Here is an 11,999-nt window from a genome sequence, read left to right on the forward strand (position 1 = left end):
ATGCATTCCAAAGGCACACATTGGTTTGATGAAAGAGAGAGAGAGAGAGAGAGGCCTGTGTTGATAACATTGCAGAGTTATTAGAAAAAGATGGAAGAGCTGCAGGATGCCTTCTGATTGGTAGCGCTAGGAGTCTCTGTCTGCAAAATCTCTGTATCTAACAGCGACCCATTAAATCTTGCTGAAAATCATGGCTTCGCCCACCACACTGTAATCTGAAACTGGACCCCTGGATCCCAGATGAACCTCTTTTGCTCCTTACCTCCTCCTGTCCAAGATGGACTTTCCACTGCTCTTTGGAGAGTAGATAGATATTGGACTCAAGGAGGATGTGAGTCCAAGGCTTTGCTCAGTTAGAAGTGGGCTGGGCATATTGTTTTGCCTTTGCACCTACAAGGCAAGGAAAAGGCAGGTTCAGCTACCAACTCCTTGATGAGCCTCATCCTGAGAAGGCTGATGAGGTGTGATTCAATGTCTATGCCTTACAAATGCCGCTCCCTCACAGATCCCACCGCCCGCCCGATAATGGACCTTACACATCGTTCAAATGTGTGGCGTGTTCCTTCTCCATAAAGACATGCCATTATTTCCCAATATATCACACCCAACAGCCACTGGCTGAACTTGCACATCTCCGTCCTCCTGCTTCCCTTCTTAGGAACCGGTGGCTCCGAGGACGTGGCTCTGTACGTGGGCCTGATCGCTGTGGCTGTCTGCTTGGTGCTGCTTCTCCTGGTGGTCACCCTTGTCTATTGCCGCAAGAAGGAAGGGCTGGATTCCGATGTGGCCGACTCTTCCATTCTCACAGCTGGCTTCCAGCCAGTCAGCATCAAGCCCACCAAAGCAGGTGAGAACAGCTCCAGGCCCGGGGTATCTTGGGAAATACGCGAGGCCTGTACCGCAGGGTTCTGGCTGGTTCTGACTGAAACCCAGACCGGATTCACCACCCCACTGAAAGAGGAGCTTCCACTGGTAAAAGCATTCCACTGGCTTCAGTGCAAGGCTTTTTCAACACCTTATTGCAGCACAAGTGGCAGTATTTTCATGCGGGCATGTGTGCATGAATGGCTGTGTGTTATTTGTGAGAATGGATATGAATGAATGTGTGTATATATTGAGTGTGGGCGTGTACTGAGAAATTAGCTTTGACCCCACCCACTGTTTCCAGTGGGGACAGCCACTTCTCCCATGCACCCCACTCCCCCAGAGGTTCCCTGGCAGGGAATGTGGCTCTGAGGCTGAAAAGCTTCCCTGCCCCTGGCCTAGTCTTATGATGCCTGTTGTCCTGATTTTTGCAAGCTGGAAGCCGGGCTACTCGGAAGGAGCCTTGCCGCCTGGGCTGCAGGAGGCAGAGGATGGGTGTGTGTGTGAATCTGGTCTCCCCTTAAGAGATGGAACCCTGCTTCCTGGACTTCCTCCCTTTGTGCCTTATAGCTTTGTTGGAGTCAGGGATAGTCATGACCTGACAAGCGGCATATTTGTTTACGAAAGCTGCCTTTCTCTGAATTAACATCAAGGCAACTCACAAATGCTGCAAAAATAAATACACAGATTAAAAGTAGAATGAAAACAGGTAGCAGTAATTTAAAAAGTTGTCTGGAAAGTCTGTCCACCTGGTGTGTGTGGAAAACATACCTCCAGAAGGCTAAGTGTGTTGAGCGCTGAGAGGCTTCTTTTGGCAGCCTGCATAAGCAGAGGGCATCTATAGAGGAAAATCGAGTCCATAGACTCACGCCCCAAAATGGTTAGTTATAGCCAGATTGTATCTTGCCATCCATCTTGACATGATTAAGTGTTGCCTTCACTAACGAAGGATACTACCTCTGAGGGTAGAAATGAGCCCTTTGTATCTTCTGTGAGAACCTGCTAAAATAGCCCATCCCAGCAGGAATAGCCCATCCCAGCAGTAGGCCCCAAAGTGTTTTCCTGCTGCTGGGCACCAGCCACCGAGGGTAGCTCATCCCTGATGGGGACTAGACCCAGTAAGAAAGGTTTTCTAATCGCCCAACCATCCAGCACACACTCCAGGCATCCTTCAGACCTTCTTGAACTAGTTCATGGATGGGGGTTCCCCTTTAATCAAGAAACATTAACTTCTGAGGGAAAGCTGAGGCTATGATAAGAGACGCAAGACCCTGCTGATACACCTCTGCCACAGTGATGGTCAACACCACCAGTGAGTGTCAGTAAAAACACAGGGAGCCAATGACATAATGAAGGCCCAGTGTTGCAGTGGACGCCATGTGGATGTCACTGTTTTCCCCTTTGGGATAGCATAGATGCTAGTGTTTTTTGTGAACCGCCCAGAGAGTTCAACTATTGGGCAGTATAGAAATGTAATAAATAAATAAATAACTTGGCAGGTTTCCTAGATATGTTGGACTACAACTCCCATCGTGGCTGTGCTGGCTGGGGATGCTGGAAGTTGTAATCCACACATCTGGAGGGTGCAAAGTGGAGGAAGGTTGTTGCGTAGCAACATGCTTCAAGCGTAAGTCCCATCACGACCACTCCGTTTCTGACCTTTGGCAACCAATTTGCAAGATTTCCTGCCCCCCTCATGCGCATCTAGGCACAGGTTGAGGAAGTGCCCTTTGAGCGCTCGATCAGACGTTTTACTGCCTCATTGTCACCTCAGAATGTGGACCTGTGACCTCTACGCTCATCTCTTCGCACCCTGACAAGTGATATAAGGCATTACAACGACGCTTGTGTTGCGTGTGGCCAACTCTGTCGGTCAGTCTCCATTTGGGTTGCACAGATGGAATGTGTAAGCTTTGTTAACCCAGAAGCCTGGCTCTGAAAGGGAGATAGTGCTTTTTTTAAAAAAAGAGCTGTCTCTGGGAAATAAAATGCATAACCTTATTAATACAGAAAGTGATGGTTTGAACAGAGATCTCTGTTTCTTGGGTCATTGCAGCAGTCTGTTACCCCTGCTGCTTAACGTATTTTATGCAACACTGTCTGATGAGATAATGCTTTGTGATTAGGCTGCTACCTACCTGAGGTGACTCAAAATATCTGCATTTGCATCTATAAAGTAATCGAGCTCCCTATGTAGCACTAAGATTGAACTCCCTTTTTCTGTTCTGCCGGGAGGAGAATTTTGCCAGCCAAGTTCAACCCATTATCACCATCTTTTCTCCCCTTCCCCCTCTACACACAGATAATTCCCACTTACTCACTATTCAGCCAGACCTGAGCACCACCACCATGACCTACCAGGGCTCGCTATGCCCACGCCAGGATGGACCCAGCAAGTTCCAGATTGGCAACGGGCACCTGCTGAGCCCGCTGGGCAGCGGACGCCACACCCTGCACCACAGTTCCCCCAGTGCAGATCCAGTGGACTTTGTCTCGCGATTCTCGACTCAGAGTTTCTTCCGCTCCTTGCCCAGGGGTGGGGCCAACATGGCATATGGGACCTTCAACTTCCTGGGCGGACGTTTAATGATCCCCAACACAGGTGAGGCTGGCAGGCAGGAAAGCCCAGTGGCTGGGGACTTGGGAGGGTGGCCTAAATAGAGTGGTGGAGATGCTTTGCCATACTCTTCGTTCCCTTATGGACCATCATTCAAGCACACCTATCCAGGTGACAGAGGCTCCTTGTGGCGCATATTGGAATGGGAGAAGAGAACACTTGAGCATCAGCTCCAACTATAAAGCACAGACCGTGTCCCTCCCAGATTTGAGCTGGTCCCCTCTAAGAGGAAATTGCCTATATCTCGCCTCATTCAGCTAAGCAGCTCCTGAATGATTTCCCTTCTTCAACTGGGAGAATATGGAATGGTTCTTTCAAGCCTAGGCCCACAAGATGGCCTACCTCTAGGACGTGTGTGTCACATCGCATCCCCCTGAGCAACACTGTCTCTGTCCTTTTAAGGTGCCAGCTTGCTCATCCCACCTGATGCCATCCCACGGGGAAAGATCTATGAAATCTACCTGACGCTGCACAAGCAGGAGGACGTGAGGTACCTCTCCCACCAGCTGCAAACCCCACCCCCAGCTATCCAGTTGGTGGTAGTGACACATGAGAAATTCCTTTCTGTTGGTTTTTGACCAGAAGGTGCCCAGTTTGCTCCTCTCACACAATACTAGATCCTGGGGTCATCCCATGAAGCTGATTGGTGGGAAATTCAGGACAGATGAAAGGAAGTGCTTCTTCGCACTATGGAATTCATTACCACAAGATGTAGCAGTGGCCACCAACTTGGATGGCTTTAAAATGGGGTTAGACAAATTCCTGGAGAAGGCTATCAATGGCTACTAGTTCTGATGGCTATATGCTGACTCCAGTATCAGAGGCCGCCTGACTTTGAACACCAGTTGCTGGGGAACATGGGCGGGAGGATGCTGTTGCACTCATGTCCTGTTTTGTGGGTTTCCCATGGGCAGCTCGTTGGCCACTGTGTGAACAGAATGCTGGACTAGATGGACCCTTGGTCTGATCCCGCAGGGCTCTTCTTATGTTCTTATATTCTTATGTACTCCCACAGAGTCCCTACCATGTCCCTGCTAGCCTGCATTCACCCAGATGGGCGTACAGACCTTTGACACAATGCATGAGATGGCTGCAGCTGAATGCTTGCATGACAATCATAGAACCGTGTCTTCTGTAGCTGTAGTCACGGTCCTCTTTCTCCCCAGCTTCCACCTAGAAAGGAAACAATTGTGTCTTGGCATAAACATGACTCCTCTTACTGGAAGTATCTACCTTTGAGATACACAACTCCAGACTCTTCCCTGAGGAGTTAGCAAACTGTTATCAGGCACCCGCTTGCCTGAAGTCAACAAAACTAATTTCACACAATAGGATTCAGTTATCAGTTCATAAAGGCAGAGGCAATCCTGAACATGAAAGGAAGCTGTGTTCATAACAACGGAAAAGACGTCCACATCATGCCCTCAGGATTGGGCTTCATAATCAATAAAAACCAAGGCAAATTTGCGCTGCAGCAGCTTTATTGCACTCTAAAAAAAAAAAAAATGCGAACAACTGCCTTTCTCTGCTCTTGCCCCTATACAATGTGCTCTTGCTGGCATCCCATTGCACAGCGCTGCGCCAACAGCAAATGGAGAAAGCATGCTTCTGTCATGGCACATTTAGTATCGAGAATCCCTTTGGTGCTGGCTGAGGACTGAGATGGTAGATTTGATTAGGATGTCTAAAGTGGGCCTGCCCTGCAGTATGAAGCATAGCAGCCTTGTTAGCTGAGCCGCTGGGACTGCCGACCCAGAAAGGACCTTGCCTGAGTGCCCAAAGGAAAACAATTCAGTTGGACCACTGGCTAGCAATACTCTAAGGAACTTGCCTATTGGGCCATTCGAGATTTATTGCCTCTCCCCCAGTTTTCCCTTGGAAGGATAGAAACATAGGAAGCTCTCTTATACTGAGTCAGGCCACTGGTCCATCCCAGATTTGCCCTACCTGGAGAAGCCAGGGAGCGAACCTGGGGCCTTCTGCATGCAAATCATATATGCCACCCCACCGAGCTGCAGCGCCTCCTGATGCTTACCAAGATTTCTTGTATGTGTAGCATGTATTCCTAGAACCATTCCTGGAGAATCCAACTTGCAGAATTCCCTGATCATAGCTTTCAGCCATCACTAGGGCTCTTTCACTATTGCCAGGGTTCCGGTCTCAATTCCAGTCTCTGACACTTGTGCAGAAGCTTACTACTTGCTAGTCTCAGAGCCCAAAGAAACATCTCTGCTTGTATTGTTAGTAATATACACTGACTGTAACTCCACTCGATTTGCCTCCTGCACTGGTGGGAATGCAGATCATGTGTTGGCTTTGGGCCCATTGGGGGGGATAACTATGGAACTGCAAAGCAGCTGATCCTGATAGCTAGGCCCACCCAGGCCCGACTTTTTCATGCCCCTTCTCTGCGCAATTCATGCCTCTCCTTCCCTCTCCCTTTCGTATTCAGGCTGCCCCTGGCTGGCTGCCAGACCCTGTTGAGTCCCATTGTCAGCTGTGGCCCTCCCGGGGTGCTGCTTACCAGGCCTGTCATCCTAGCCATGGACCACTGTGTGGAGCCGAACCCTGAGACCTGGAGTCTCCGCCTCAAGAAGCAGTCCTGTGAAGGAACTTGGGAGGTGAGTGCTTGGCAGTGGGCCGTTGTAAAACAATTCAAAGGATTTAGCATGGCTGTGTGTAGGAAAACACAAGGCAAAATTCTGCGGCAGGTCACCCCAATTCTGCAACCTGTATAAATTATGCACACCAAGCAGATGTTCATATGTTGGCTTGTTTTGCATAACGTATTCTGTTTCTGCTAGTCCTGAATAAGGAAACTGAGTGCTACGACCATCAATGGAGGCCCTACTCTGAGTGTGGCCACAAAGGAAAGGGTCTTCTTATGGTGGGCCCTCTTTTGTGGCAAGTTCTCTCTAGAGAGGCTTGCCTGGCGTCTGCATTAATGTCTTTTTTACACCATGTTAAGACTTTTTTCTATTATTCTCAGACCTTTAAGGCATAATTTTAATATCTTTTTATATTATTTTAATCTCTACTTTTATGAAGATGGGTGTGTTTTGTCTTATGATGTGTTTTAGCCCCTCTGCCTTTTGGTTTGGTTTGGTGGATTTGTCTTTTAGTGTGGCGCGCTAGTTGATTTTTGACTTTATGTTCTGCAAGTGTTCTTATTTACTTAAATAGTACCCAGAGAATCCAAGTTACGGCATGATACAAGCAAGCAGTCATGCACCAAATTCCCATCTCCTGGAAACACTAGAAATCGTATTCTGCCCTCCCTCTGGCTTTATGAGGCGTTAGACAGATACTTTCAGGACCATCTTTGCAATCAAACAAGCTAGAAGTTTGGGGTTTTTTTGAAAAATGAAAGCTGGTTGCTGCATCCAGAACTATGTGCCCTATGCTTTTCCTACACTTCTGCAGAATTGGAGAATATACGCAGCCTTGCTATAGCATTAATGGAACTGAATGGCCTGAACGCTCCCCCACCCAAGCCCATTTGAGCTCTTGAGAGAAGATTCTGGTCTGTGTCTTGCAATAAGGGCTCTGATGCATCCTGGGCCCTCAAAGTTAGCCGAACGAGTGCAAGCTTTGCCTGGACTCACCTAGAGAACAGCAGGCTTTCCGTCCTCTCGGGCCCTGTGCTATATCGCTGATTATATATACCAACTCTATGCTGCTCTTACACCACCCACTCCAGTTCAATCTCACTCCGTGCCACCTTATACCATATCAATCCGCATCCTTCTTCTGCCACCCCTGCATTTACCAAAATTGTCCACGCCTTCTGCTCATTTGTCCACTCTGCTTTGTCGTGCCAGGGGTGTGTTTGTGTGTGTGTGTGCTTTCGCCATCCCTGGAGTGATCGTTCTCCCCGCGCCCTTTTCCATCCCCTCAGGACGTGCTGCACCTGGGTGAGCCGGCCCCCTCGGAGCTGTACCACTGCCAGCTGGAACCCCAGTCTTGCTACATCTTCACTGAGCAACTGGGCCGCTTCGCCCTGGTGGGGGAGTCGCTCAGCATGGCTGCTTCGAAGCGCCTCAAACTGGTTCTTTTTGCACCAACGACTTGCACTGGGCTGGAATATGATGTCCGTGTGTATTGCCTCAGTGACACCCGTGATGCACTCAAGGTACAACTCCTGAGAAGCCCTGAGAGGATTTTACCTTTAAAAGCAGCCTCAAAATAATTTTATTCATTCATTTGTTACATTTATATCCTGCCTTTCCTCCAGGGAGTCCGTGGCAGCATACACGATCTTCTCCATTTTATCCTCACAACAACCCTGTGTGGTAGGTTAGGCTGAGAGTCAGTGACAGGCCCAAAGTCGCCTACTGTGCTTCATGGCCGAGTGGGGACTAGAACCAAATCTTCCCAATCCTAGTCCAACACTCTAACCACTACACCACATATTTCCTTGGAAACGCAGACACCACTAAACTTTCTTCCACAAATGTCACACTTAAGCCCGAGTACTATGCTCTCTCCAGGATCAGTAACCGATTATTTGCTCCAGAACACTGCTCCGGGAACCGCTGTTGTCCATCTTTAATGTCTGGAGTAAGACATAGGGGCATGTGGTACTTCAGTGCCACCGATCATGTACCCAACATACTGCCTCTCATAAAAACCTTCCTGCCCTGTGGACCAGATGTTTAACCTCACTTTACATTGGCCTCCTGCCATTCTCACCATGGCTCCCAGTATCTTCTACTATGCTAACATTTTCCACCCAGGAATTTTGGCACAACAACTTAGGCCAGTCCCCTGCATCTCCATAGTCCATAGGATGGCTCAGCAAATGTTGGGCCAGCAACAGGTGGTGAGCCTTAGGAAATGGGTGTTGTTGTCCTAGCCGCTCAGCCTCTCCTCCCCACCCCCTTTGTTCATGCCATCACAGGAAGTGGTACAAATAGAGAAGCAGATGGGGGGCCAGCTGATCGGTGCACCACGGATCCTACACTTCAAGGACAGTTACCACAACCTGCGCCTCTCCATCCATGATGTGCCCAGCTCACTGTGGAAGAGCAAGCTCCTGGTCAGCTATCAGGCAAGTGTACCCACTAACTCTGGGCCTGTCCTTCATCCAAGACAGGATGCAGGTGCAGTCTTTGCCCATAACAGCTGGGACCACTTCCCATTCTACAGCACCTCCTCTATTTTCTCCTTTGTTTGCCATACTGCCAGCACCTCCTGACACGTACAAAACTCAAGCCCAGGAATACCCCATTTGAGAGCTGCCCTGCTCTTCCCAAGCCAAGTGTCCCTATCTGTAGCCAGATCCGTCTTTGGGGCAGGTAGTAGTTACTAGTCTGCTGCTGTCCATGGTCTTGGTCTTGACTCTGTTGGCACCTGCAGAGTTAGGCCTTGTCATCCTGCAGAAGCCTTTCTTCATCCCCCTTTAGGAAAGCAACACACCCCAACCTCAGCCTTCCCTCTCTTGACAGGAGATTCCCTTCTATCACCTTTGGAGTGGGCTGCAGCCATACCTGCACTGCACCTTTACGCTGGAGCGACTCAGCACGAGCACTTGCCAGTTGGCCTGCAAGATCTGGATCTGGCAGGTGGAGGGTGATGGGCAGAGCTTCAATATCGACTTCAACATTGCCAAGGTGAAGGCAAGGACACATCGCAGTAAATGTGGGGTTGACGAGATGACGACTTCTGTAGGAGCCTTTTGGTCAAGCTAGCTGGGGATGATGGGAGTTTTAGTCCAACACACATTTTCAGTAGTCAGGGGAAGGGGGCATGGCCATCTGGGCAAGCCCAGGAGGGGTGCAAAATTTCACATCTTGAGAACCTCAGCCTTTTCTTTCATAAAAGCCAGTTCGTAGTTCCAACGCTGTGAAGATCTGCTTGAAAGCATGAGGCCAATGCTTGCTGAAATCTCAGGAACCAGAACAATGGCTAAATAATAATTATGCCCCATTTGCATAATATCTAGAAGCCACAGAACCCCATTTCTCTTCGGGCATAATTCATATGTGTGCGGAATACACCCATCACTGCTCTTCACCTCAGCAAAGGGCTCCATTTCCCCATGGCACACACCACCCTCTTTAATGTTTCTTTCCCTTTCTGGGAGGTGCCCCTCTGTTCTATTAACCCCATAGTGGCTCTGCAGTGGGGCTGCATTGTTTATAAGGCGCAGTTGCCAACTCACAGCCACATCCAGCTTTTACTCCCCAAACGGTGCTTTTTCATGGTGTCATTTTACCACGACTTTTTCAATTGCTCCAATGCCACCATGTTGTTTCTTTCATCTGTCTCTGGTGGCTTTGGTTCGGGGGCGTTCCTAGGGGCGGATCCCAGTGCAGGGTAAAACACAGGGCAAGGAGCGGGCTTGGCAAGCCGGATGGTTGCCGGCGCTGAGGTTTTTCCTGGCCAGATAGCTTGTGCTCCCTCCTGTTGTCTAGCTTTCTCGATTCCACCTTGCAGCAGCAATGCTGCAGAGCTTTGAGGAAATCAGCGTACAAATCGGCATCATACAGACACCCCCTTGCTTTTCTCAGATGAAGACATATGCATTGTCTTCCTCTTCTCTGAACTTATCAATGCTCTCCTAGGGAATATCTGGGAGATCATACAGTGCCAGGCTGCCTCCCTCCCCATTACTTAAAAGCAGCATCAAAGCAAGCAGAAGAAAAAGTGGAAACACCCTCATCATCCCTGGCACCCTCTCCTCCAGCTCCTGATCCCACCCCAGAGCTCCCACCACGAAGACTACTTCATTTGCTCTGTCGGTCCTAACAGCTGGTCTCCTCTTCCCAGGATGCACGGTTCTCGGACTGGCTGCCCCCAGACAACGAGGCTGGCTCCCCTGCCCTGGTGGGCCCCAGTGCCTTCAAGATCCCCTTCCTCATCCGCCAGAAGATCATAAGCAGCCTGGATGCACCCGGGGCCCGTGGGGCTGACTGGAGAGCATTAGCCCAAAAGCTGCACCTCGACAGGTAAAAGGATTCTCTGCAAAAAGTTGGGCCCTGAGAACCACAAACTGCAGCTGGCAGAGACCAGAGTGGGTGGATCTTGCCCTAGCAGAAGGAGATGAATAGGATGGGAATCTGGGCTATGGCAGTGAAGTGGGGGGTTCTGCATGAAGGGGCAGAACACACCTAGCTGTGGCCCCATTATTTCTCATGAGGCATAGCGGGGGTGGGAAGGGGCATGGGAGGCGAGGAGAGTGGGATGGGGGATTTTGACCTGGATTGTGATCATCTCCCTCTTTCCACAGCCATCTCAGCTTCTTTGCTTCGAAGCCCAGCCCAACGGCCATGATCTTGAACTTATGGGAGGCTCGTCACTTCCCCAATGGAAACCTCAACCAGCTGGCCGCTGCTGTGGCTGAGGTGGGCAAGCAGGACAGCTCCCTCTTCATGGTTTCAGAGGCTGAGTGCTAAGGCGCTCGGAGTGGGCAGCACAGGCCCTCGCTGGGGGATGACAGGGGGCGTCTCCATTGGAAGGGGGCGGTGCTTCCGTACTTGCCCTGCTTTGACTATGCCTGTGTGCCCTGCCTGAGGCATGCTGGCCTCATGCCCTCTATTCCTTGTGCCAAAAACAGCCAGAAGGCAAGCACACTGGGCTCAGCTTCCAGTAGCCATGGAAAAGGCGACTGAAGGCCTGCCCTGCCGCTACCAAGGCAGCTCCGGGACTGGCTGAGGGAGGCCTGTCCCTTCTACTGGAGTAGGCTGGCAATGGATTCTGATGTGCTAATACCTGGCTTGGTCATGTGCCCATGGCCCTCTTCTACCCTACCACGGGAAGAAAGGTGAAGGGAGATGGCTGGCCTGGCACTCATTGTGCGCGGCCAGGACAAACAGGTAAGCTTGGTCTTGGAGCCGAGATGTCTGTGCCCCTCCCACTGCAGCCCCCAGGAAGCCCCATCCTGTGTTAAGGTAGAAGGTAGGGGGGATAGCTCAGGATAAACCCAGAGCCATCTCTGTATATTTTTGCTCCAGCCCAAGAGATACCCAAGACTCAGTCATAGAGGGAAGCCCATGGGTTAATGGTTTGCAGACACTGGGACCCCCCAGGGGACAAGGGAGGGACAGGAGGTCTAGGCGGAGAGCAGCCCAGGGCTAAGGGCCATGCTGTACCGGGTTGCTGGATCTGTGCCTCCTTAGTCCTCGTCCAGTGTATATGCAAAGGGAATTGTGCGTGTGCGTGGCAGTCCAATCCGTGCAGTGAACGTGTGCTGGACCAGACGGGTCCATGCCGTATTGTGTAAAGATCATTTTTTATTCTGTATTCAAGTGCATTCAAGTATTTACACTTGGCCTTATGTACATATAAGCGTCCCGCACAGCGTTTTGGCGGGCATGAATGTAAATAAATTATATATATATATTGCTACATGGGGCTTCTTGTGTCTATACTCACCCTGAGCCATTGGAAGTATCACCAGGTCTGAAACTGGACGGACAGAGGCCTCGGTTGGAGACCAAGCACTCAGCAGAGCTCTTCCGAAAGCCCATGTGGATGTGGAAGTAATGTCCAGAGCTACCTTGGAGCCTGGCTCTTT

The 11,999-nt window shown here is 50.2% G+C and overlaps 1 protein-coding gene across 1 annotated transcript in view; it reads left to right on the forward strand.

The window, feature by feature from the left end:
• UNC5A (unc-5 netrin receptor A) overlaps positions 1 to 11,789 on the forward strand; it is a 99,738-nt gene extending 87,949 nt beyond the window's left edge. The window contains 9 exon segments of the mRNA XM_063123348.1: positions 659 to 847; positions 3,167 to 3,466; positions 3,884 to 3,971; positions 5,934 to 6,102; positions 7,380 to 7,613; positions 8,382 to 8,535; positions 8,840 to 9,093; positions 10,253 to 10,431; positions 10,713 to 11,789. Coding sequence (XP_062979418.1) covers positions 659 to 847; positions 3,167 to 3,466; positions 3,884 to 3,971; positions 5,934 to 6,102; positions 7,380 to 7,613; positions 8,382 to 8,535; positions 8,840 to 9,093; positions 10,253 to 10,431; positions 10,713 to 10,878 — 1,733 coding nt within the window. The 3' untranslated portion in view covers positions 10,879 to 11,789.
• The last annotated feature ends 210 nt before the right edge of the window (positions 11,790 to 11,999 follow it).

The sequence above is a fragment of the Elgaria multicarinata genome, chromosome 3, assembly GCF_023053635.1.
Source record: "Elgaria multicarinata webbii isolate HBS135686 ecotype San Diego chromosome 3, rElgMul1.1.pri, whole genome shotgun sequence".
Lineage (NCBI taxonomy): Eukaryota > Metazoa > Chordata > Lepidosauria > Squamata > Anguidae > Elgaria > Elgaria multicarinata.